Here is a 27,349-nt window from a genome sequence, read left to right on the forward strand (position 1 = left end):
ACATGACCAACAGACTACCCAATGCATCCCACACTTGGGGTTATTTTGCGATATCCATTTTCGACTGACCAACCCCAAAATTTTAAAGGAGCAAATTAATTCACTATTTGAGGGGAAGGCAATTTTTGGTCAAAACATTTCACAAGGTGTCCCAAAACGGCTTTTCCGCCTTCTTTCTCTAAATTCTTCTGATTCTGATTGTCAAAATAGCGTCTTTATAGTGTCTTGAAAGACCTCCAATTTGGTTGACCTAAAAAAGGTCGACTAACCTTTTACAAAAGCCGCCCGCCCCTTTCGAGAAAATCCTACCGCTCTTGACTAAACACTAATTCACCGACAAAAAGCTATGCTGGTCGATATAAGAAACTATTGTCCATAGAGAGACAAAACTCGAAAATGTTAATTAACATTGATATTATTTACAATTGCAAAATTATGAAACTTTCATTATTTCACAAGACACTATCATAACGGTACGTATAAAACGTTCACAACTGAAAAATCTTTTTCAAGTTTCAAGACACTTCAAAAAACTACTAACGGCGAAATTGGTTAAAACTATTTACAAAGGACACTTGCTCGCACAAGTGTAAATATGATTGGAATAAATTTTGAATTAAATCAAATAGGGTATTTTTGATTTTGAAAGTGTTTTAAAACTGTGACCGAAGTTTTTGTTAAGGCAAAGCACTCTTGCAAATGATATGCATTTTGACTAGATTATACGGCCAGTTTTTCTTTCTTGCTACATGATTTCTTCGATGTCCGAAATCGATTCTTCTGTATTCAACGCGTCCAACGGGAGTCTGAAAGCAGAGCTCGTCCTCGCAGACTCCTGTGACCTCTGAGAAACAAGACCATCCTCTTGTGACCTTTTCACACTTTCACCTCCAACTGAACTTCGCACAGTATCTGGTTGATTTTCATTGGGACTCTCAGAAGCGACGTTCGATTTCGGAGTCGAATGTACCATGATCGGAACTGGAACTCCTTTTCTAGGTGATTTGGTCGGAATGGTGGATGAGCTCTGGTAGTTAGCACCGTACGTTGGAGACTTTAAGGATGGGCTTTCTGGTTGTCTTTCATCTGATCTTGGCGTGTATGGTTTGAACCTAGGCACGCAGGATTTCATGATTATCTTGTAGTTAATCATTCAGAGAATTGAAATAATAACAACGACTTTGATTTTTATAAATTAACAGGCAAAAAGATGAGACTATTTGAAAAAACAGGAAAACATTGATAGTTAGATGACCCAGTCGTGTTCGGAAACCTTTCACCCGTTTTAGAAAAAAATTTGCTAGCTGTCATAATCTAGAAAACGTTCTCTCCGGACGCGCAGAAGGAGATCAATGACTCGGTGACTTATCTTAATCATTATCAAGTCCTATTTTATCAAACCCGAAGCTGTTTCCATTCACTCGATTTTCAGAACTGATTTGTCCTATCCATTGATGAAAAGCCGTAGAGAATGTAGGGAGAATCTGATTAAATATAAAATAATGCAAACCTTCGTCTCTCCACACGTGGTATGATTTGGGCGCCTTGGTTGGATGCTGCCATCAGGTGTTTCATTTCGAACAGTGCCTCTGTCACTGGTCCTTTGATCTGTCCAGCCGCAGTCTGTCTCCTTCTGGGGCGGAGGATCTCTCCCTGGGAAAGGGACACTCGAGATGTCAGGTCGTTCTCCGTATCTAAGTCTGTGCTCATTCCTAGAAGTTTTTAAATCAAATTTCAGAAAAATGACAAGTCGATTTAATTATGAAAAAATTGAACCATAATTACAGAACAGAATTTGATAGCTTAACAATTTTTTGGCCTCTTATATCAATTTAATATTTGCTTTTATTATCATACTTTTATTATTATACTGTTATTAATTAAATCCAAATTATTATATCCATTTTCAACAATAAATTGGATAAAAATTATTAAAATTGATCAAACAAATTGAATAAATTGAGATGAAGTTAACGGCAGTTCAAAATGTTTTATCATGAACATTTCTAGTCTATTAGGGCAAACATTTTGACCTATCTGCAAACTCTCAAATGATGAAATTTCATCCATAAAAAAATTTTAGTTTGTAATTAAAACACATTAAAGCAGCTAACTTCTGGTAGTAGCAGTAGCACCCACAAAACCTCATTAAATCGACATCAATCACTCACCCTTTTCCACTTAAGAAGAGACGACAAAAAGAACTTGTGCAAGTATAAGTGGTGGTTAACCTTTGGGTATTTTGGGAGGTGTGACTTCTCCTTCGCTCTTGAGTAGATTGTGGGGTAGCATCCACTCGTGGTCTGACATCACATCCCCCGTAGTGCCACTTTCCTCCTCCTCCTCAGTCGTCTCAGATGACTCATCTTCCACACTCTCGGTACTCTCTACTGGTGGGGACACCTAAACATACCAAGCAAAAAAAAATATAAACGCTTGACTGTTTTCAGATTAACATCAAACTTATGGTGCAAAATTGGGTTCACAACGCTGTGAATAAAGACCAAAGATAACATTTGGCTACTAATACGGTTTGCTAATAGTTGGAGGGAAACTAAATATACCGTTGCGTTGTTTTTGCGTGAGTTAAAAAATCGTTTCCGATAGTCACAATAAACTCGGCTTAAGAAGACATACTAAGAGGACCCACTCTTTCAAGATCCTCGTGATCTTCACTCAATAGAATCTTAAAATGGGCATGGAAAACTTCAAAAGTTGATTCATCCGACAAATACCGTTATATTTCATCACAAAACAACTAACACGCTGAGGTTTAGCTGGCGCAAAATGAATTGGAGACGTCTGCGCTTCTCTGAAACTGGGTTGGCTCTCGTATTGAATACCTGCATCTACCATATCTGCATCATCAAACACCGTCGAAATAGTTGGTTCTGGCATTTTAGATGGCACCACTTTTTCTGGACTGGGTGGGGGTTCCTTCGCTACACTTTTCACCGATTCAACGATCGAGCTCTCGGGAGACCTCGGCGGAGTCTTCTCGGGTGTGGCGACTAACGACTTCGGCTCACGACTCGGTTGTATCGAAACTCTCGCCGAATACTCAGTCACATCTTCCGTGTAACTTGATTCCTCAGCTGGCGCGAACTCAATTGGACTGATTCCTCTGTCTACCAAATCAACTCTTGGCTCTTCGCTCTCTATACTCGCTTGCGATGCCTCAGATTCCACTGGAGTATAATCGTCAGCAGTTCTAGTCGGAGTCGGGACTCGGTTTACATGAGCGCGAACTGGAGTTAGCTTGTCCGCAAATTGATCGCGTTTTTGCTCTTCTAGAATGCTCAGAATAAGGCGCATAACTTCCTCTTCGCCTAACCTTTTCAGCAAATGCTTGTCGATCTCGATTCCCGCATCGATGAATATTTGAAGAAGCATCTCATTTTCAGGAGATACACTACTTTCATCGCTCATTGAATCATCTTCTCTATTTAGATGTCCAGGAACGGTAGCTTCGCCCACTACATTTCTCAGAACGTGCGAGAGAATTTCATCTTCCAAACACGCTTGGAACTGAGCATATGTTCTGTTCGGATTAACAAACGTCACATTTTGATTTCTACTTGACCTTGGATTGAACTCATTTCCGTATCCAGGCACGATTATTACGTCACTGTAATCTGCTCGACTCTCATTGGCTGGCGGCTCTTTCTTATGTTTCTTCACGTCTTCTTTTTCAACTATTTCTACTGATTCATTTTGTTCAAGCTGGCTTTCGATTTCAACACAAGGCAACGTTTCAATCACGAATTTGTCTTTCTTATTTGAAGAAACAACATGTTGCATGTCGACTCGTTTCCCACTATGAGTTTCCACCACTTTCGCATCTCTAGGAGTCTCAGTTTGAATTTCTTGGTTCTGCTGGAATTTAGTCTCTGTCGCGACTTCCTTGGTTTCAGGAGCCGGAGCCAAAACCTTCCCTTTGACTGGGTAGAAATTCTTGTTGTATAGCAATCCTGCGTTTTGAACCGTGGAACCAGCCGGTAACTTTTGAACTCTTTCTATCTTTTTCCTGTACTCTTCCTGGCGTTGCAAAATAAGTTGCTGATATGCAAGTTGCGTCGGCGATACTTCCTGTACAGTATGTTCGTCTTCGCCTGCTAGTTTCGAGCGAACCTTTGAAGCCATGTCATTTCGTTGACCGAATGGTCTGACCGATGCTGTTGGCTTCTTAACTTGGTTCGCTACATTTCCAGATGGTCCAGCTTTTCGTTCAACCGTGGTTGCTTTTAGACCTCTAACATTAGAAATAGGTTTTCCAAATTTATTTTTCGGAATAGAATTTGCTTCTTGTCGTTGTTTCTCCACCTCTTGGGCCTGTAATTCAGCAGCTTGTAGTTCTTTCTCAACTTCGCTTTGAATCTTCCCAATTTCTTTGTCTACATTTTTCCTTAATTGGTAATATCCATCTGAAATCCCGTCGCAAATATGGTCTATTCTATTGTGTACTTTATATTGAGCCATATTTCTTCCTTGAATTTGTCTTTCCAGTTCTGATCGCTTTCGGAAATTCCGAGCTTCATTCAACACTTGTTCCGGTTCTTTATGCAAATTATCAAATGAAGTATTCGATATATCTGACAGTTTAAATCTTTCTACTCTTGGACTTGGGTTCGAGTATTCCTGAAAATACTGACTCAACAATTCCGATTTGCGTTTCTTCAAAAGTCGAATTTGCTCCTCGTTCAGCGATGAAGTCGAACTATTCATGTAATCACCGTTTTCAGTTCCAACCATACTTCTGGGTGTTTTGACGTCTATTCGTGTTTGCGGATGATTAACAGGCTCCTCTCGCACTTTCAAACTCATCAACTCATCTTTCAACAAAGCTAACTCGTGTAGAATTCTAGCCTCCGCTTCGTACGATGTCGCGCTTCTTGCTACATTTTGTTGGAAATTCATTCGGTTTTCAGTGCCAGAATTGTCCAAAGTATGCAACGAACTATCGTTGTGACCTAGAAGAATCTCTTTAAGGAGTTCGCTAGAAGGATCCGTTGGTTTGGGAACCTCGTTTCTGGGAAACAAAGAAGTATCATTGAAACTAGTTTGTTTCGATGAACTTCTTTTTGACTTCGACCTACTGGAACTTGTGTTAGCTTTAGACAATAAAGCATTCCTAGGAGCTGTTGCAACTTTAGTGTAATGAACCGACTTAGGCCTGGAAAATTCCTCCTCAATAAAGTTAGCTCGATGAAACGATCTCGCGGTTGAAATTTGGGAATCCGACTCTATTTCATGTCTCGGCCTAATTCCCATCTTCCGTTCCTTGTCCAGAACCTTTTCAAGGAGTTGCAATCTTTTCTCCGTCAATTCGGCCAAATGTCTTTCAACTTTAGCAGCCGCGTGATCTTTGTCAAATCCGACATCGAGCGACCTTTCACGTATTGGCTCCTGCCTTTCTAGACGTGTGACCTTGTCAAGCAGCAATTTCATTTGACCTTCAAGATCCGCCTGACCTTTGAAGTATGGAATTGCGGCACTCATCGCAGCACTAACCGCCGCTGCCGTTAGTTGAGCTTGGTCTTCACTGATCACAGCTTTCGATTCCCTGTCACTCGAAAATGATACCATTGAGGCAGGAACGAATTTCTTAGCACTAGTTGATGACTTTTGAAGGGCTGATTTTGCTTCTGAACGCAACGAATTACCACCATGGTTACCATTCGTCACTTCCACTGCAACTTTTGATCTATCATCTTGATGACCTTTACCTTTTCCCATATTCGAATCCACAATTGAATCGTTGTTCACGAAATCTGAATTCTGTTCACTAGTTAGTCCGATTTGTTCAAGCGGTTTTTGATGATGCACTCCATATTTAGCGTGTTCTTCTTCCATTTTCTGAATAATTCCTCTCGGGTCGCTAATTTCTCTCAAAGCCGACCTCGGTAACTTCACAGACTGAACTGACTTTCCTGAACTTCCCAAGGAGTCGTTTAGTCTTCCACTCATGTCCAGAGAGTCTAAGGGTGGGGGTTCTTCTGTACAATCACTCTGTGTGTCCACTTTGGAGCCATACACATCCACGATTTCGTCATGGGCTAGAAGACTCGATTCGAATTCTGGGCCAAAATTGGCCCTAATGTGTTTGTTTCCATCTTCGACTAGGGCCATTGAATTGTATTTGTACAAAAACAATTGACTTCCCGTCACTGACACGGCTGTTATAAATACATCGACATTCTATGCAAGCATGCTAATCTGAATCAATTTCAACTTCAAAACATTGCCAACAGACAGTTGGAAAGGAGTCAATGAACGCAAGTAAACAGACTTGTCTTTTGACAAAATCACAATTTTCCAATTTCCAAGGAAAAAATTGATGGCTTTGAAGCTCTTTTGATTGCTAAAACAAAATATGATTTAATTTTTATTGATAATTTCACCCAATTTGAGAAAACTGGATCAGTAGATAAAACTTTTATTTTGCTGGGAAATCTGATAATTGAATTCTACTTTCGAAACTAGAAGTGGATCACGTTTTTTGTGACCTCTACAATTTTGATGTTCGATAGTGAGTTTGCCTTCCTTTTAAGAGAGGAAAAGAACTTAAAAACCAAATCAAAAGTAAAACCGCGAAAAAATAAATTTGAGCCTGAACAAAATTTAAGACTTTTCCTGAACAAAAAAAATTATCGCGACCAATTACGAGTCTGAACTACGTTCATCGACTACCAAAGTTTTGCAGTATACTTCCCTAGCAGTCGGGCTTTGTGCATGCTGTCATCCAAATACTAGCTATACCCTAAAATTGACATTTTGAGAAAGTGACACAAGGTTAAGTGGCTAAGGTAAGAAAAAGTGGTTTCGCAGTATAATACAAGGGTTTGCTTGCGTAATTAAGGTTTTGTTCATTAAGGAATCAGCGAAATAAAATAAGCACTTGATCAACGATTTCTAAAAGCGAACTCCATACCAAATCAAATACCAGTTTGAATAACTAGCACAAAAAATAGAAACTATAATTGAAAAAACCACTCAAGTCATCAACACTCAAACATAGCCAATTGACAGTTGGAAAAGAGTAATGAACGCAAGGAAGCAGACAAAAAATTACTTTTTTTTCTTCGAAAACTTCAGTTTTCGAAACTTAAATAAGAAATATTTGCCCTTAAAGCTTTTGGAATTTCCCAAACAATTTTTATTTGGTACTTTTTTGATACGATTAATCCAATTTGAGAAAGCTGGATCAATAGGTTAAACTTTTATTTCGCTGAGAAACCTGAGACTTAATTTCCATTTTGGAAATTAGAAGTAGATCACGTTTTTTTGCGCAATTTTCACGTTTGTATTTGGAGTGCTATTTACGTACTTCTCAGCAGAGAAATTTCAACCGAACTCAAAAATTGCACATATACTTAAGTGCATTCATAAATGTATTCATACGTATGAATGCACATCTGTAGTTATTAGAGCATTTTAAGACTTTCTTCAAAAACACAATCAAAATCACCAAGACATATATATATATGAATCTTCACAACGTACAGTACAGCAGTCTTTAACAAGTTAAGCCATATTAAAGATGAATGAATGTTTAAAAAATCCATAGCTAACACCTTTTCGATAAAATGCCTTAGCTCTTTCCCATAAGCTTTTTCACTGGAAGCCTATGCAAATTGTAACACCCCCACATCACAGTGTGGGGGCTATAACTTGTTTGATACTAAGCTAGACTATGATGCCATCAATTCTAAAAATTAAATGCAAACTTTGAGAAATGAGAAGGGACTATATGATACTGGAGGGAGATTTTGAGCCACGGTTTCTCAATAACTTTGACACAGAGGCGAAGCTTTGCTTCGCAAACAATTGCGAGAAAAAGACAAAAAGCATCTCTATTAAGTTCGATAATAAAAATTAGAAATAGGCCTCGAATTAGCAAAAACTCAGTTACTTCTGAGAGCCAAATCTGCGACCAAGAAATTAAGAGACTCACTAACAAACTACTCAGCCACGAAAGCTTAATAAAAGCCAAACGCTAGCCTCAAGAAAAGCAGAAAATAGATGCTATGCAATTTCCAAAGCTACAATGAAATTTCCAAACAGGTGAACTTGTTTAATGAACACTTTTATTTGCGAGTTAGGTTAGAAAAAAAAGGTTCGTAATAATACACTAAGCTGATCACAAGTGTAAAAAACAATTTTTAAGCTTAAGCCAACTAAAAGGAAAGTGATACACTAGTATGATACATGTTCGTAACCAGAATGGATAGAAACAGAATCAAAGCAAAAAAAACTATTTGATCTTTCTGACTATTTATACTGGAAAGCAGGCGATAAAACTCAAAAAAGATAAGTAATTGTAAAAAATCATGGGAGCACTTGAAGAATATCATATTGCAACATAGCCAATAGACAATTGCAAAAATTTCAAAAAACGCAAGGAAACAAAAAAACTGACATAATGGCCTTAACGCTCTATGAATTTCAAAAGACTAATTTGTGATTGAAACTTTTTCGAATAAATTTTTGTTTGAGAAAAACGAAATCCAATTTGCGCCATTTCCAAGTTCGTATTTGGAGAGCGTAATTTACTTAACTTTTAGCAGATGAGATTGAAATCAAGTGCGCTTGACTCGTTAAAATGATTTTATGGAACCATTTTGTGCAAAATATGTGCTACTTGCTAAACAACCGGTTATGCTTGCTATAACATTCCGTTTTTTATTATACTGGTCTGGAAAATTTGATAAAGAAACGAAACTGTACTTTGCAAACACAGGCAACAAAGCGGTAAAAAGTAGGGCTCTTTTCCAGTTTCCTATTCCCCTCGCAAACCAAATATTTGAAAATTATTCATAAATCATCGTTCACCATCAAAATATCTGACACGTTTTATTGTAGTTGAAAGCACCAAAATTCAATTGATATAAGCTTTCTCATATCGAATTGCAGCAAAAAACCGAAGTTGGAACAGAGCCAAAATTAGCTTTGAAATCGCAAAAAAAGGCAACACAGGGGCGAAGATTTGCACCCCTTACCATATAACGCAAGCGCAGCGTTGCAAGCTAGCGAATATAGACGGGACGCGAACAACAAAATTGAAAAAAAGGGAAACGAAAATGATTTCTGAATAACAGTCAAGAAACTCAACAAACAGCTTTAAATAAGTTTATAGTTTTACTGAGTGACACTAAGTCGACAATGCGTGGGTAGACGCCCATTAAGCCGCAAACAAAAAGCAATAATTATTTTCATTAAAAAACTGAAGCTATTCAGTTGCAACACAAACTACCTGATTTTTATTGCCTTCAAAAAAACATGGGCCGGCCAGGTTTCCGAGACCTTCGGGTGCCAAGAAACACAAACTCAATTTCTTAGATTGGCAAGAAAAATTGTTAACGGGAAAATTCTAGTTCTCGATAACAAGACACATGCTCTCGCAAGTGTTAAAATAAAAAACCTTAAAAATGGGGAAAAGTGCCATCTTGATTCAAACTTCCGCCCCACAGATTTAGAGTCTACTGTCTTGACCACTAGCCCATATACCACTGATATCCAAAAACAGCAGCAGCCAATAACGCATTAAACAAACACTCAAATTGAGTTTCTGCCCTGTTAATGAGCACCAATTTATGAGAGCAACCTTGGAAAAAAACCATCTCAAACTTGCTTAAACACAAGCCATTAAACTTATGCGTTTATCGAATTTTGGATTTTGAACGGGCTCTTCTTATTGCTGAATTCCACTGATGTTTTTATCGACATAGAAGTAAGTGACGCGAAGCTTTGCATCACCTGCGATGCAACGAAAGTGTAGCATATCAAGCTGATGAACATCATGTGAGACGGAAACAACTACGACAAAAATGGAAAAATTCAATTTCATCAGAAACAAGTCCAAATTTCAGCAGAAACACAAGCACGGGCATTAAATAATCTCTTAATTTTTACAGGGCGTTCACCTAGCTGACACATGTGAGTAGAGGCCCGTTGAGCCGAAAAAAAACGCCGATAAAACTGTCACAAAAAAAAAATTGAGCGATTAAGTTTAACACTTTAACACACAGAGAGCGCCGCAAAACAACCACCAGAATTAAATAATCTTTTATTATTTACCGAGCGGCCACTAGACCGACAAGAGGGTAGACGCCCATTCAGCCGGAAAAAAAGTATTGTCATAAAAAATTTTGAGCAATTAAGTTTTAAAACTTTCAAATCTTGCAACACAAACTACCTGAATCTTTTTTTTAAACGTCGACTTTTTTGCTTTTGAAGCGACAACAAATACAGTAAATAAGCCGATGAAACATAAGACGAAACAATTAAGAATGAGTAAAACTGCCAAAACAAACCAAGGGAAAAACAATGTCAATGCAATTAATTTTTCAAATTACAGGAGTAAATCAAAAACACTTGCATCTTTGATGGAAATTGCTGACAGCTCAAGAACAAAACTTATGTTGCAACTTAGCCGACAAAACATAAGCAGACAAACAAAAATTGAAAATTCGATATTTCCAAGATAATTTTTTCAATTTCATACATACTAAAAAACGACTGACCTTAGGGAACAAAGGCAAGCGTATTACCACTAGGCCAAATGAGAAGAGTCTCGATGTTGCTACGGTTCACTAATAAAGCAATTTCACTCGTTTCTTGCAGATTTGAAGACATTTGCTGTCCAAATCTTCAAACAAAATAAGACAAACGAAAGTTTGACAACTCAATTTTTACAGGGATTTTCTTTAAATTTTATTACTGACAAAAAGCAAGCTTCGATCGAGACTCGAAACCCAGAGTTAAAAATTAAAGGCAACAGCAATATCTCTAGACCAAGTTGGAAGGAGTCTGGAAGTTGTTAAGGTTCAATAAAAAGCAGGGTCAATTTCTTAAAGACTGGTGAGAAAAATTTTCTAAAGAAAAACAGTCTAGTTTTCGCAAGTGTACAAATATGTAAAGTTTTTTCGGCGAATTCACTGAATGAATATGAAGTTCTTGCACATAAAACCAAGCTTTGAGCTTTGCCTCTTATTAACCCTTCCCTCCATCCATTGTGTTACGATTAACGAATATGCAAATTTAAAGATATCATACGTTGATAACCTTGAGATCCACTACTTTCTAAAGAAGTTTGGAGATTTGATTATATTTTTTGAAAACAAGAATGATTCATTACATAAAGCGCATAGTTTTAAATCAGGGTCGAATTAGTCTCACACGGGTACAGAAATTGGGCACAGACGCATTCATAAATCAATCAATGTCTACTAGATTTTGAGCTCTTACTGCTTTTATGCGAAGAATGCAAATCGGGGGATTTGTCGTTCGAATTGGATTTCGAATTTTTTCCACTTTTGTAGGTCGGTGTCCTCGAGCGGCTTCTGGATGATCTTTTCTGGTGTTTCTTTGATCTTTTGCTTCGTTTTGAACTGCTTGATGACTTCTTGGATCCCTTGTCTTCAGCAGAGCTGTGCGAACTTTTCGAATTTGATCGATGTCGTCTCTTTTTCCTCTTATGATCTGACTTCGAACTGGGTACTTCCTCGCCCGAAGAGAGCGGTTCGCTCGTTTTTGCCGCACTTTTTGTGGCCTTTTCTTTTTCCTTTTTAGCTAAGCTAAGTCTAAACTGATCGAGCATCTGTTGAACAGTTTTTCCAGACTTCTTTGTTGCTTTTCCACTTTCTAATTCATCTTGGTACTTCATGACTTTGACTTCAATCTCTCTCAGAACCGACCGTTTCTCGGAGTCCGAAAGATTCAGTTCTTCAAGGATCTGAGACGCACTGGCTTTTGAGGAGTCCTCATCTTTGCCCTTTTTTCTACCTGTGCTCTTATTTGGGTCAGCGGTCGGTTGCTGCGAAGACCTTATTGGCGTTGCAGTTTTAACCAGCTCCTCTACTTTGCTATCCTCTAACGGCGCTCCATCTATATCATCCGTATCTGCACTCTGACTACCTTTAGTAAACAAATCCAATCCATTAATTTACAGAACAACAAACATCACATTGTAATAACAATAAATAAATCCAAGTGCAAATTTAACAGCAATCAACAAGCATTTGTCAAATGAAGCATGCAGCGCAAGTTTACCTGCGTCAGGAGCAATTTCTTCATTCCCATCATCGCTGTCATCGACAGTATCCCACTTGGAAAGAGTAGCAATTACGGGGGGTTGGTCCTCGACGTCTTCAATGGCGTCTATCTGGTGCCATTTGGACTTCACTTCGGGTACTTTTTCATCTTCTTCCTCCTCCTCTTCGTCTTCCAACGCTTCTCCGTCAATATCATTCGAGGCTGTTTCTTCATGAGGAACTATTTCATCATCGCTCATTTCGGCTTCGTCTTTGGACAGTGGGATCCCGTCGAGATTCTCGTTGTCTTGCAGCTCGTCCAGATCCAATTCTACTTCATCTGTTCTCTCTGCTTTAAGACCTCCGCTTCTGGTTCCTTCGGGGTCGGCAGAATCATCGGCATCCGAATCATCGTCATCGTCCGATCCCACATACTTTTCCAAACCGAGGAAAACATTTTGCAGCTTAATCAACATATACTCCGGATATACTGTCCAGTTTTCCCACGCTCGGAAGCAGCTCATTACTTTATTTTTAAATTGTTCCTGCTTAAATTTTCCTTCCAGCGACTGATAACTGTCGTGCAATTTCTGGAAAATTTTGCACAAGTTGGGCTCAATGTAACGCCTGTATGAAGCTGCATTGGGTATTTTAGCACTGCTGTTATGCAAAAGATCGTTGACTAAATACAAAAACGCCAAACGCTTTGAATGCTGTTTTGTGTGCTCCATTTTGGACATCATTATTCGGATTATCTGCTCAGCGCAGTCGGCATGGTTGAGACAGAAAACCATAGCTATTTCAATTTGGTTCCGTGTGCATGTCAGATCCTTCATTATGTCGTCTAGCTTTGATTTATTCGTTGTGGTCAGGAAGCCTCTCTTAGGCGATTTGCGACCACTGCTGGACCCATCTGCTCCAGTTTTCCCTCTACGGCTTGAGCTCTCTGGACTCATAGGTCTGCGATGTTTGGGTTTCACAAACAGACCACTGTTCAGCATTCCAGAATCTTCTTCATCAATGTCATCGCTGTCTATGTCACTTTCCATGCCTTTTGTGTAAACATTCTTAGGCGGAGGTTTCCAAATGGGTCCGTTTTTGAACATTCTGAAACTTTCCGTCCTCCAATATGAGACATCGTCACCTTGGAGAACTGAAAAAAGTTTCCATCTGTAGTACAAATGAGCGGGACTTGCATTGTCGAATAAAAACCGAAACATTGGATTGTTTAGTTCGCGGTTCATAATCAGCGCTTCAAACATGGGACCCTCTCGCACGACAAACTCCACCATGCGGTGGATGAGACTCAGCAAAGTCCTGTCAGTTGGGATACACACTTTGACACAGGCCTCTTCCAGATGCTTTTCCCAGAGCTTTTTCACATCTTCGTCGTCCTCGTCTTCCAATGAAGACATGGAAGCCATGTCTGGATGGAGACAATTGAAGGGTTGCCTGGTAGGAGGTGGGGGCATCAGTAGTTTCCTAAGTCGAGTTGGAACATATATCGGGTGGGGAGGTATGGGAACAACCCGACCCCACGTTACAGACATCGTTGTCCCCTTATACTCGATTCCATTCAGGCTTCTCGCAGCTCTTTCAGCATCTTTTCGACACATGAATGCAACGAAACCGCAGTTCGTGTTTCGCCGCGAAGAGATTGATTTCTCGTCATCGGAGCGAGGATACATTATCTTAACACTTGCCAAAGGACCATAACGTCCGAAAAGTTTGCACAAATGTTCTTCGAGCAAATCCGTGTGTATATTTGAGCAGTAAAGGTTAGTAGAGTTGGGATCCGCGACATCAGTGTTAGCTATTTCTTCAGTAGCCGCTATTTGGTTTTTCAACGACAAAATTTTCTGCTCATGACTAGTAAGTGAACCACTTTTAGTTCTCATCTTCTCCTCAATCGTTACTATTTGTTGTTTGATTTTGACATGCTCTTCACGAGCTTCATGCATTTGCTTCAATTCTTCTTTGAACGCCTCTAAATTACTCTTCTTTCTATTTTCCTCCTTTTTAGTTTTTTTGGCTCTCTCATGTATCATTCTTTTCTCGATTTCCCGCTTGATTTCTTCTAAATTGCTACGAGCAGACGTAGAATTGGAAGAGGATTGCCTGCTTTTCTTTGCCTGAGGCTGGTACATAGTACCTTCTTTTTCATTTTTTAGCTCCTTCACACCCGATGAGTCGGCGTTGATTATACTACCTCGTATAAAACTAGCTTTGGGTACTTCTGTTTTTTCGTCGAAAGATGCAACGAAGTCTTCGAATACCTTAGCTGTTTCCTTTTCTTCCTCTTTCTTCTTTTGTTCCTCCAGTTCTCGTTTCGATAATACTTTCTTCGAAACATTCATTGTGCCAGTATTGAAAGCTTTGAGTCGATCTGTTAGTGAGTTTTTGGACGGCATTTTCTCTGAAACAATTAAAAACATCATTTGGGTCAACAAGCATACAACTTTTGAAGTTTTAAATTTTTTGTACATCCTCTTGAAATTTTTTTTAAAATTATGAACTTCCAGCTGAAAAACTTCCAAATACAAAAAATGTTACCCAACAAGATTATCCACTTTTAAACGCTCTTCAATCCTAGTGATGAGATAGATTGATTGAACTAGTTTTGCAAGCTGTGCTAAATTTACAGAAAAAACTGCTAAAAAAACGAGTTGAGAAAAGCGAAAGCTAATATGGCTCAGCTAACTAAAAATGTTGATGAAAAGAGACATCGTTTTACCAATAAAATCGATAAACATAGGCTATCATTGGTAGTTTTCAATTTACGTCAAAAACTCAGCACATTATTATTCTTATTATTAAGAAGTTAGTGGTTTTTCCACAATGGGTTTCCTCCTCGACTATCTGTCGGAGTTTATTCAATCACTGTAACAAACAAAAAAAATGAACGCCAAATTACTAAATTTGTCAAATTGCCAAGGAAAACCGCTACGAAAGACTGACACTTCAAAAAAACCGTTAGATGACATTAAATTGCCAATTTTTGTTGAAGAGTTTCTTTCGTATGGTCCGAAGCATCCGATTAGGGATAAGTATAATGAAAACCATTTCCTGGCCGACAATGATGAATAAGTAAGAAACCTACGTGAGAATAGAATTGAGGGGGAAAATTGTGTGAAATAAAAGCCTCAGCAAAGTGGTACGCAAGGAATATCGGAGAAACACCCGTTGATCGTGCACTTTCAAAAGTGGTGAAATATTTGAAAGAAAATGATCTTTTTGCTATTCCTTATGATAAAGGCAATGGATTTTGTGCTATCAAAAGACATGACCGAAAACTACTGGAAATTTTGAATTGATAACAGTTGACTGAAATCAAAAGCGGCACTAATAGTTTGATCTGGGAGAGTGAAAAAGGATATCAACTACACACTAAATGAAAAAACAAGAACTGATAAGAGATAAAATTTTTTCAAAACTTAGAACTACAGGTGCTCAGCCCGTTGAGAGTTATACGGTTAGGCTAAAGTACACAAAAAAGAAGCACCACACCGCCTGGTTCTATCAATACCTGGCAGTAGTTATCATAAGCTGAATCAATATTTGACCCCCCCTTCTCGAAAAAGTTCCTGGCGCAAACATTTTCAATCTGCGTTAGACACCCGAGAAAAATTCGAAAAACTGATCTTTGGCAAAAAGGAACAAAGTAGTTGTTTTTCTTAAAAAATTACGACAAAAAAGTTTTTGAAAAACAAAGATATCGTGACTACCTTAATACAAGGATAGCGGCAGTAAATGGGTTTCGCAAATCTTTGTTCGGAAGAGAACTTTGACCGGTTGCGAATGCATCTAATTTATTTCTCTAATTGATTTGAGCGATGGTTTGTTTAAAAATCCGAATAAAAACAATTCTGGTTAAAACAAATCTGGTAAAATTATGAATTTGCAAAAGTTAAGGTCACTCACCTAAGTTTTAATGGAGCAATCATCTTAGATCAAATTTAGATGTTTGTGACATTCGACCAGAATGGGCAAAAATGCAATTTCGAATTCATAGCCGCTGACCTGGAAGATTAACCGTTTTAGCAGATTAGCGACGTTATTTAAATGATTAGACGAATCGTGAAGGTCAGAAGATTCTGGAATTTTTAATTTTTAAAAATTCGAATGATGACGTCACACTTCTGAGAAACGTCGAAACGGCCATTTTTGGAAAAAAGCAAGAAGAAAAACACAACAACAATAGTTGCGATAGAATTAACGAGATACAACTGGGAATTGTCAGAGACCGCTCCGAATTGTAACGATTGTGTCGCTACAATCGTTACAGAGCAATTCACGCAAACGGTGAAGGGTGTTGGGACAGTGTGTGTCCAGCCTTCTGGAAAGGAGATAAGAACGTTATTTCCCCGTATTCCAGAATCCGGTGGGGTCTCGAGACCTGAACTCAAACTATTTTATACAAATTTTAGCTTCCTGGTTATGTCCTGAATTGAATTTAATTAACATCCAGTTTCATTTTCAGATAATGAGAAGCTAGGAGTTGAGGGAAAGGGTTGATCCATCTTCGATGGAGATGATGATTTTTATCTACTGAACAAAAACAATAGTAATATAATAAGTAGTAGTAGCCCTGTTTTTAGGAGTGACCTCGTGGTCTGGGGATACTGAGACCCAGCCATGAGCTCACTATTCTTGCATATAATTAAGTTAATTTGAGTGTTTTGACCGAAGCCGAAAGCAGTAACGTTTTTGTCGACCCGATGTTAGGAAAACCACCAAAAGAACTGGCTTTGGCAGAGACGGAGAAAAGCATGTAGAGCTGTGTTTAGACGCTAGCCAGTCGTTTTAGAACCTAGCTTTATTTTCCGTCGATATGTATTTCCGGGCGAATGTTACAGTTATAACCTAGAAGAGGAGACTTCGATGATTTTTTTGTCTGTTGTGAAAAGACTTTAGTTTTATTTCAACTTTTAATCATTTAACTTATTTTGAAAAAAATGTGCAGAAACTCGTTTGTAATCATCGCCTTGGTGGTCAGCTTTTTCTACGTCACTCCCAGACGGGTTCAGTACACTTTTATTGAGCATAATCAAGTTTTAAACATTTTGCATTCGACGTGGAAAACGACGATCAGGCAAAGCTGACATTCGATTTAAGCATGGTTTGTTTTCACTGAGACTTGTTGATTCGCCTGTTAAGGAACAGACGCAATAAGAACACATGCTTGTTCGGTTCTCTGTAAAAATTTTACTTTTTTTTGCCTGAAAAAACGGTTAACAAACAATTGCAGTGTGTTAATAACCAAACGTGTATTTTTCGCTTAATCAAATCCCAATCGGAGTCAGAAACACCATTTCAAACCCCAACTTTAGCAGAAAATATTTTCACGTGTGTTTTAACATAGGCGCTACGCGCAATACACCGAAGGCATAGACACTGAAGCAAAAACCAAACAACTTGAACAACTAATAATTGAAGAATAACAGTTCTAGAACAAAAAATCGTACTAATACATGTATACACCAAAATTTTGCTATATCGAGAAAGAGCCTGAAATAACAGTTCTAGAACTAAAAATCGTACTAACACATGTATAGGTTAAATTTTTGATATATCAACGAAGATCATAAAATAACACTTCTAGAACTAAAAATCGTACTAACACATGTATACACCAAAATTTTACTATATTGACAAAGGGCCTGAAATAACAGTTCGTGAGCTAAAAATCGTACGAACACATGTATACACCAAAATTTTGCTATATTGGCAAAGATCATGAAATAACAGTTCGAGAGCTAAAAATCGTACTAACACATGTATACGTCAAATTTTTGCTATATTGACAAAGATCATGGAATAACAGTTCTAGAGCTAAAAATCGTACTAACACATTTATACACCAAAATTTTGCTATATTGACAAAGATCATGGAATAACAGTTCGAGAACTAAAAATGGTACTAACACATGTATACAATAAAATTTTGATATATTGACAAAGATCATGAAATAACAGTTCGAGAACTAAAAATCGTAATAACACATGTATACACTAAAATTTTGATATATTGACATAGATCATAAAATAACAGTTCGAGAACTAAAAATGGTACTAACACATGTATACGCTAAAATATTGCTATATTGACGAAGAGCCTGAAATAACAATTCTAGAGCTAAAATCGTACTAACACAAGTATACACCAATATTTTGCTATATCGACAAAGAGTCTGAATAAACGTTGTAGAACTAAAAATCTTAGTAGTAGTAGTAGTAGTAAAAGACTTTAATTCCATTGGTGGATACAGGGTTAATATAAATATTGAATGAACTTACGATCGACAATTTTTACAAAAACATTTGACAAAGAATGTGCATGATCTGTTTATATCAAACAAAGTTGAAGTTTTAAGCAGTAAAAATTTATTCAGTTTTGATTTGAACATTCCCAGGGGCATGTCGAAAGATATAATTTTCAGACGCAGAAGTTCATTGGCAGCACGGGGAGCTCGTACAAAGAAGTTATCGTCAGTTTTCAATTTCCTCGTGTTCGGTATGACGAATAGGCCACTCGTAGCGGAACGCGTAGGAAGCGAGCTGGTTGCACTTTTGCAGTCAACATCAATAACATTGTTATGGAGCTTCCAAAGTAGAAGAATTTCAACTCTAATCAATACATAGCTAATTGGAAGCATATTCAGATTTAGTAGCCCTGAAACATACGATGAACATTTCTTGATCCATCTTAGAACTTTGTACTGGAACAGTTCAAGCTGATGTAATAGTGTCAAAGAAGGGCACCATGCAGGAGCACCGTAAAGTAAGATTGACAGAATGAGAGTATTGTAAAGTAACTTTTTTCGACTGCAGGATACCGAGAAAGGAATATTTCGTTTCAGAAAATAAAACAATCTGGAACATTTTATCAACTTAGTATTCAGATGGGATTTCCAGGAAAGATTGTTGGAGACTATGATACCAAGATCTTTAATTTCATCAACAAATGGTAAGATGTCTGATCCGAGCAAGAATTGGATATAATCATCATAACCACCAAAGTTCAGAACTTTACATTTGGCAGAATGAAACTGTAAGTGATTGTTAGTTGACCAATTAAAAAGAGAATCGATATCTTTTTGAACTAATGATGGAGCAGATGAGCTATTAATCTTCAGGTCGTCTGCAAATAGATAAAATTCACTATTTAACACATCATCGGTCATATCATTTATAAATAAAATAAACAGAAGTGGGCCGAGAACACTCCCCTGAGGAACGCCCGAGGTAACTGGCAGAGGAGACGAAATTGATTGATTTATTAGCACACACTGATACCGGTTTGTCAGATAAGATTCAAACAACTGGAGAAATTCAAAATCAAAGCCGAGTATAACAAGTTTAGCAAGTAACAAATGATGCGGTACTGAATCAAAAGCTTTTCTCACATCAAAGTAAATGGCTAGTCCAGGAGAATTTTTATCGCAGGAAGAATAAATTGAGTCGAGATAGATGATCAATTGGCTGATAGTACTGCGCGACTTCATGAAACCATGTTGCTGACGTTTGATTAGATGTCTAACTTTTGGATAAGTAAAGTTGAAAAGAATTCTTTCCAGGATAAGGGAAATTCGTGGTAAAATACACCAAAATTATATACATATATATAACACATATATACACCAAAATTTTGCTATATTGACAAAGAGCCTGAAATATTGACAAAGGACCTGAAATAACAATCGTAGAACTAAATGTCGTACTTACGCATTGTAGATCAATTTCTATAGCTATAATAAAATACAAAAGATTGTGTTTGTATGTGTAGCAAAACGCCTCCTGTCGTTTCAATCGGCCAATCGTATAAATTGGCATGTAGACTCATATGGGTCTCCGGAATAACTAAAAATCGTACTTACACATATACTTACAAGAAAGAGCTAAAATGAAAAAAAGCTATTAGTCTTATTATATTGAGAAATTGTGAAGCAGTCTCAGAATTGACAGTATGTAGCAGTAAAACAATCCGAAAAACAAATCCAAAAAACAAAAAAATACTTGCAGAAATAATAAAAGCAAAACTAAATGAAAGAAAGAATAATTAAATAAATAAACAAAACACGTGATAAAAATAAACAAAAATAAATATGTACATACATAAATTATAAATAAATATAAGCAAACTAAACATAATTAAATAAATAGAAGAACAGATAATTAAATAAATAAAGATGAACAAATAAAGAAACAAACATACGCAATCACGTGACATAGCGCGATATAGTCCAGCCCACATGATAATTGATAACTGTGGACGTTATTTGTCGACACTTGACAACAGACAACATTAAAAAAAAAAACCCGTTACACGATACCATAACACCTTGACTTAAGTCTTCGGTGTAATCAATTCAATTGATCCGAAAAAAAAATTCAAAAATTCCAATTGGTCTGATCAGAAAATTTTCTGGTCTAGCATATCTGTAGCGGACTACTTAATAGATACGGTCGAATTTTTATCTGAGAGGAAAAAAAATCTTTTGCATACAGTTTAGTAACATTTTCTCGATTTTGTACACTGAAACAATTTTATCTCCTAGCCTAAAAAACAATATATGTGGAGTTTTCACTGTCGAAGTTAAATTGATTAATTGACTCCATTTAGCATGAACTTCAGGCTGCTAAATATAATTATATGAGAGGAAGCACTTTTCCACTTTTGTCCATTCAATCATATGAAAGACTTGCTTTCATTTACAGCTTCACGTTCGCCGTCTGCGAAATGTGCACATTTAACCTCTAGTGCTGTTTATGCATAGTTTCGCAATTAAAGAGTACCTGCCAGAAGCGCATCGGTTTTTGGATAATTGATTTAAGTTCAGTGTTCTTTTTAAATAACCAACTCGAATTCAACTTCTGAAACTGAGTTTTGACCTTTCAACTAGCTTAGATTCTTATTATCTTAATGTTTTTCAATCTAGTCTTAGTTTGAAAGTCTAATATCATCACTAGTTGCAGATTACTGCGTAAGACGCAATTCATAGACAATTCAATTAGTGCTGTTGTAGAGGAGGGGCGGTTGAAGTAAATACCTTTAATGAGGAGTCTAAAGTATCATAGTAACCGAGGTTACAGTCAGGAGTCCCTTCATCACGTATTCCAGTCACAATCCTTGGAACTTTCTAGATATGGAAATGATAATGACATAAGAAGATGACAAGTGTTTAAGTCCTTTTCAATTAAAGTCGATACGGGTTACGTTTCTTCAATAAGAACACGCAACTCGACACGAGAAAATATAATATACAAGTGTTACAAATAAAAAATTTCGTCGAAATGTTCCAGTCGGTCATGTCTGGAAGTTTGACCTTGAGAGACACGAAAATACGTAATTTTGGAGTGGAATTTTAATTTTCAAAATTTCGAATAGAGCCTGTCATGCTCAGTTTTCTCGTGCCATCTGAAAACACAAAGTGAGAAATCAGAACATCCGAATTTACAATTGCGGGAAAATACTCAAGAAAAACAGCGGGAAATGGCTTTTCGCAATTTCCAGATATAAAAATAGGACACGAGTAGAGCTGTCTTATCCCGAAATAGGAGGAGAGACGATAAATAGAAGAAAGAACGACTACTCGGAACGAACTAGAGTGTCCCAATGGTTCAAACAAAAACTCAAGTTCTAGAGCCAGAACTTTTTTCCGTTACCAAAACTGACCAGTATCAAACTTATTTAGTTATATTACCTAGTTCTTGAGTTGCTTACCAATTTAATTACTCCCTGTACTCGAGTACATCAACATGTGAGTCCCCAATTTCAATTTTTCGAGTGTGTTTTATAATTGTTATGTTGAGATAAGGTGAGTTTTAGGTTGATCCATCTGAAATGGATCAAAGTTCCACTGTCCAATAAAAAGTAACTTAACGGATTGTTCCGACCCTGTTTTTAACGGCGTTCGCGTATTTTGGGTAGTTTGAGACCTAAGTATGGGGACGTTCTTGTTTTCTAGAGTGGGGGGGATATTTTGGTAGTAGCCTTCAAGCTGTAACGGGTTCTAGTCTCATGTCGCAAGCGAACCGAATTGGCTCCGACCGTTCTTGAGGTAGAAAAACACAAGAGATAGTGTCCCTGACTCTTGAGCCAATGGTTATAGGGCCTATTTATTTAAGCCTCATGTGTGACTAAAGTAGGCAACTGTTACATAGTGTTTTTATGGCGCTCCTGGGTTTTTTCAATTAGTGCTGTTGTAGAGGAGGGGCGGTTGAAGTAAATACCTTTAACGAGGAGTCTAAAGTATCATAGTAACCGAGGTTACAGTCAGGAGTCCCTTCATCACGTATTCCAGTCACAATCCTTGGAACTTTCTAGATATGGAAATGATAATGACATAAGAAGATGACAAGTGTTTAAGTCCTTTTCAATTAAAGTCGATACGGGTTACGTTTTTTCAATAAGAACACGCATCTCGACACGAGAAAATATAATATACAAGTGTTACAAATAAAAAATTTTGTCGAAATGTGCCAGTCGGTCATGTCTGGAAGTTTGACCTTGAGAGACACAAAAATACGTAACTTTGGAGTAGAATTTTAATTTTCAAAATTTCGAATAGAGCCTGTCATGCTCAGTTTTCTCGTGCCAACTGAAAACACAAAGTGAGAAATCAGAACATCCGAATTTACAATTGCGGGAAAATACTCAAGAAAAACAGCGGGAAATTGCTATTCGCAATTTCCAGATATAAAAATAGGACACGAGTAGAGCTGTCTTATCCCGAAATAGGAGGAGAGACGATAAATAGAAGAAAGAACGACTACTCGGAACAAACTAGAGTGTCCCAATGGTTCAAACAAAAACTCAAGTTCTAGAGCCAGAACTTACTTCCGTTACCAAAACTGACCAGTATCAAACTTATTTAGTTATATTACCTAGTTCTTGAGTTGCTTACCAATTTAAATACTCCCTGTACTCGAGTACATCAACATGTGAGTCCCCAAATTAAATTTTTCGAGTGTGTTTTATAATTGTTATGTTGAGATAAGGTGAGTTTTAGGTTGATCCATCTGAAATGGATCAAAGTTCCACTGTCCAATAAAAAGTAACTTAACGGATTGTTCCGACCCTGTTTTTAACGGCGTTCGCGTATTTTGGGTATTTTGAGATCTAAGTATGGGGACGTTCTTGTTTTCTAGAGTGGGGGGGGGGATATTTTGGTAGTAGCCTTCAAGCTGTAACGGGTTCTAGTCTCATGTCGCAAGCGAACCGAATTGGCTCCGACCGTTCTTGAGGTAGAAAAACACAAGAGATAGTGTCCCTGACTCTTGAGCCAATGGTTATAGGGCCTATTTATTTAAGCCTCATGTGTGACTAAAGTAGGCAACTGTTACATAGTGTTTTTATGGCGCTCCTGGGTTTTTTCAATTAGTGCTGTTGTAGAGGAGGGGCGGTTGAAATAAATACCTTTAACGAGGAGTCTAAAGTATCATAGTAACCGAGGTTACAGTCAGGAGTCCCTTCATCACGTATTCCAGTCACAATCCTTGGAACTTTCTAGATATGGAAATGATAATGACATAAGAAGATGACAAGTGTTTAAGTCCTTTTCAATTAAAGTCGATACGGGTTACGTTTCTTCAATAAGAACACGCAACTCGACACGAGAAAATATAATATGCAAGTGTTACAAATAAAAAATTTTGTCGAAATGTGCCAGTCGGTCATGTCTGGAAGTTTGACCTTGAGAGACACAAAAATACGTAATTTTGGAGTAGAATTTTAATTTTCAAAATTTCGAATAGAGCCTGTCATGCTCAGTTTTCTCGTGCCAACTGAAAACACAAAGTGAGAAATCAGAACATCCGAATTTACAATTGCGGGAAAATACTCAAGAAAAACAGCGGGAAATTGCTATTCGCAATTTCCAGATATAAAAATAGGACACGAGTAGAGCTGTCTTATCCCGAAATAGGAGGAGAGACGATAAATAGAAGAAAGAACGACTACTCGGAACGAACTAGAGTGTCCCAATGGTTCAAACAAAAACTCAAGTTCTAGAGCCAGAACTTACTTCCGTTACCAAAACTGACCAGTATCAAACTTATTTAGTTATATTACCTAGTTCTTGAGTTGCTTACCAATTTAAATACTCCCTGTACTCGAGTACATCAACATGTGAGTCCCCAATTTAAATTTTTCGAGTGTGTTTTATAATTGTTATGTTGAGATAAGGTGAGTTTTAGGTTGATCCATCTGAAATGGATCAAAGTTCCACTGTCCAATAAAAAATAACTTAACGGATTGTTCCGACCCTGTTTTTAACGGCGTTCGCGTATTTTGGGTATTTTGAGACCTAAGTATGGGGACGTTCTTGTTTTCTAGAGTGGGGGGGGGATATTTTGGTAGTAGCCTTCAAGCTGTAACGGGTTCTAGTCTCATGTCGCAAGCGAACCGAATTGGCTCCGACCGTTGTTGAGGTAGAAAAACACAAGAGATAGTGTCCCTGACTCTTGAGCCAATGGTTATAGGGCCTATTTTCTTAAGCCTCATGTGTGACTAAATTAGGCAACTGTTACATAGTGTTTTTATGGCGCTCCTGGGTGTTTTTACGACATCATGACTACGGAGTCGAACCCACTTGACACAGCTCCGGGCTGCATGCCCATTCTAGAGTACCGGTGGTACGGTTCAGCGGGAACGTGTAAATCTTCCGGTTGTACCGTGATAGCTTTTAAAGAAAACTTGAGAAAACTTCCTGGTACGCTCTCTGAACGAGGCCTAGCTAACCGAGTAAGGGGGGGGGGGGGGTAACTAGGGGGACAAAAACACGAGCAAAAAGACAAAAAGCGAAACAAAAACAAGAAAAGAAGTATAGAAAAAGGAACAAAAACCATAAAACGAAAAGACAGTGACTTTGATACCAGATCATTTGGATCAAACCTTTATATTAATTAAATAGTATACCCATACTCGTTGTTAAGGGTTTTCAGACAGATTGCAACCTAGCCGGACCACTAGGAGACTTGACTGGAAGAGGTGACCAGCCAAGTGGGAAAGTGTGCTGCTGTCAAGTGCAGAACAGAGACAACCAGCACAGGATCACCACAAGAGGACGCACAGGGGTGTTCTCAAGTTGGGCAACGGGTATCGTTAGAATCCACATTACATTATAGGAGATAAGTGTAAAATTGGATAAGCGGAGTCCCATTGTTTTGAGGAAGTTTTTGCACAAGCAGGCCTGGAAACAGGTCTACGGTTTTCTCTCGAGAGGTTTAGCACCCGGCGCTTAAGGGATTTTTCGGCTTAAGAGGGGGGCTAAAGAGGGGGGAGGTTAGAAGGGGGGCTGGGTAAGTTAGAGGTTAGCGGTTCTAAATTGTAAAAAGGGGGGACATTAGAGTAACTAATTGCTCGGCATCGTCGACTTAGTTACATTAGATATTTACACGCGCTGGTTACAGGAAGCGGATATCCAAAATTAGAATCAGGTTAAGGTATGTACCCTGGTCGGATCGGTAGGGGGGAACGGACATAGACAGTTTTTGTGATACCCCATAAGATCGCTAGCAGGGGGGAGGAAAACGCGTGGCAATCGGGTACCAGACATTTTTTCGGACAAAGATTGACATCAGTCAACCTTGAATTTCAGGAAAATTCACCCATCTGTTTTTGAGATTTTTTCCAATTTAAAATTTTATGTTTTGGAAGAAAATTGTTGTTGGTATTTTAGCGAACAGGTGATCACAAGACACCTGCGGGGAAATTGGAGTTTCAAATAGCCTGAAAGAACTGGATCAATATTTGGGTTTCGACCATTAAGATAGGGATTTTGGGAAAATTTCTACAAGAGCTCAAGTGGTGGTAAAAGGTACAGTGGTCCAATAGTCCCTACAACGAAGAAGAAGAGACCCGATATCCAGATACTCAGTGACGAGTCTTGGGACAGTACCGAAGAAGTCTTGGGACATTGCACTCTGGGGACAGTCTTGGGGCAACACAGTCTTGGGATAGTCTTGGGACAGTGCAGCCTTGGAACAGTCTTGGACCAGAGCAGTCTTGGTACGAAACAGTCTTGGGGCATTGGTCTTGGGACATTGGTCTTGGGACATTGGTCTTGGGACATTGGTCTTGAGACAGTGGTCTTGGGACATTGGTCTTGGGACATTAGTCTTGGGACAGTGGTCTTGGGACAGTGGTCTTGGGACATTAGTCTTGGGACAGTGGTCTTGGGACATTGGTCTTGGGCCATTGGTCTTGGGACATTAGTCTTGGGACAATAGTCTTGGGACGTTGGTCTTGGGCCATTGGTCTTGGGATGTTAGTCTTGGGACATTAGCCTTGGGACAATAGTCTTGGGACGTTGGTCTTGGGCCATTGGTCTTGGGACGTTAGTCTTGGGACGTTGGTCTTGGGACATTAGTCTTGGGACAGTGGTCTTGGGACAGTGGTCTTGGGACATTAGTCTTGGGATACTAACAAGAAGCACTGGGACAACACTGAGTAATAGGAAGGGGGCACTAAAAGAGTACTAAGTCAGGTTGAAGTAACCAATTGTAAGATCATATTCCCTATCCTATCCTAACACATAAAATTTTCAAGAGCTTAAGAAAAGTTGTTTCCAGCAAATCGTTGATTTCTTTTTAGAAAATTTTTTTTTCAAAAGAGGTTTTAACTTTAGAGTAGAATTTTGTAGGTAGTAATACTGTAAATAGTAACAATTGTAAATAATGAGGCGGAGCAGGGTACCGGTAGCTGAGAAGAGATCTACCGAAGCGAAGACAAAGTATAACTCGTCGCTACGTAAAACAACATCAATGGGTCCGAAGATAACAAAGAAGAACTTTTCAGTTAGTATGGTCAGCACGAGGAGTACCACGGAGAACAAAGCAAAAGAGGCCATAGAAGAGGAACGAGTAGAGCCCACCATCGAGATTGATCTAGAAACAACTGATCAAAGTGTGGATGAAGCAGGAAAGAAGACGACAGAGTCAACTCCAATGCCTAATGCGGAAGAACCTAACCCGAATCCCATAGAGTTCTCACCGATAGACAACGCGGAAGACACAACAGGCAACACGCAAGAAACAGTGAAGGATGAGTCTCAAAAGAGAACGTCGTTTACTGAAAGATTAGCAATGATGGTCGGAATGAGATCGAAGGACGCAGCAGTGGAAGAGACGAAGGTTGAGAAAAGCAAAACATTCGGAACAGTATCCACGAGAACGACAGAGACCGATCAGATCGAGGGTCAAAGAAAATCGGGACCAGCGATCAACTACAGGACAACAACGGACCATGGAACGACAACTCTTGAGTTAAGCGACTTGATGGCGAAACTAGATCAGATAAATGAGAAACTGAAGCA

At 38.4% G+C, this 27,349-nt stretch overlaps 2 protein-coding genes across 2 annotated transcripts; both read right to left on the reverse strand.

Annotated features, from left to right (window-relative positions):
- Nucleotides 1-426: 426 nt before the first annotated feature.
- On the reverse strand, nucleotides 427-6,212 carry LOC134847006 (uncharacterized). Its single transcript, XM_063864488.1, has 4 exons — nucleotides 2,764-6,212; nucleotides 2,232-2,403; nucleotides 1,511-1,712; nucleotides 427-1,112 (listed from the first exon to the last, which is right to left on the reverse strand). Exons 1-4 carry the CDS (start codon nucleotides 6,127-6,129, stop codon nucleotides 746-748), a joined length of 4,107 nt encoding a protein of 1,368 aa, XP_063720558.1. The 5' UTR covers nucleotides 6,130-6,212; the 3' UTR covers nucleotides 427-745.
- Nucleotides 6,213-11,099: 4,887 nt separating this feature from the next.
- LOC134847007 (U2 snRNP-associated SURP motif-containing protein-like) lies at nucleotides 11,100-14,444 on the reverse strand. The gene is made up of 2 exons (XM_063864489.1): nucleotides 12,052-14,444; nucleotides 11,100-11,916 (listed from the first exon to the last, which is right to left on the reverse strand). The coding sequence occupies exons 1-2, from the start codon at nucleotides 14,441-14,443 to the stop codon at nucleotides 11,219-11,221; spliced, it is 3,090 nt and encodes a 1,029-aa protein (XP_063720559.1). The 5' UTR covers nucleotide 14,444; the 3' UTR covers nucleotides 11,100-11,218.
- Nucleotides 14,445-27,349: the final 12,905 nt, after the last annotated feature.

This window comes from Symsagittifera roscoffensis, chromosome 5, assembly GCF_963678635.1.
Source record: "Symsagittifera roscoffensis chromosome 5, txSymRosc1.1, whole genome shotgun sequence".
Lineage (NCBI taxonomy): Eukaryota > Metazoa > Xenacoelomorpha > Acoela > Convolutidae > Symsagittifera > Symsagittifera roscoffensis.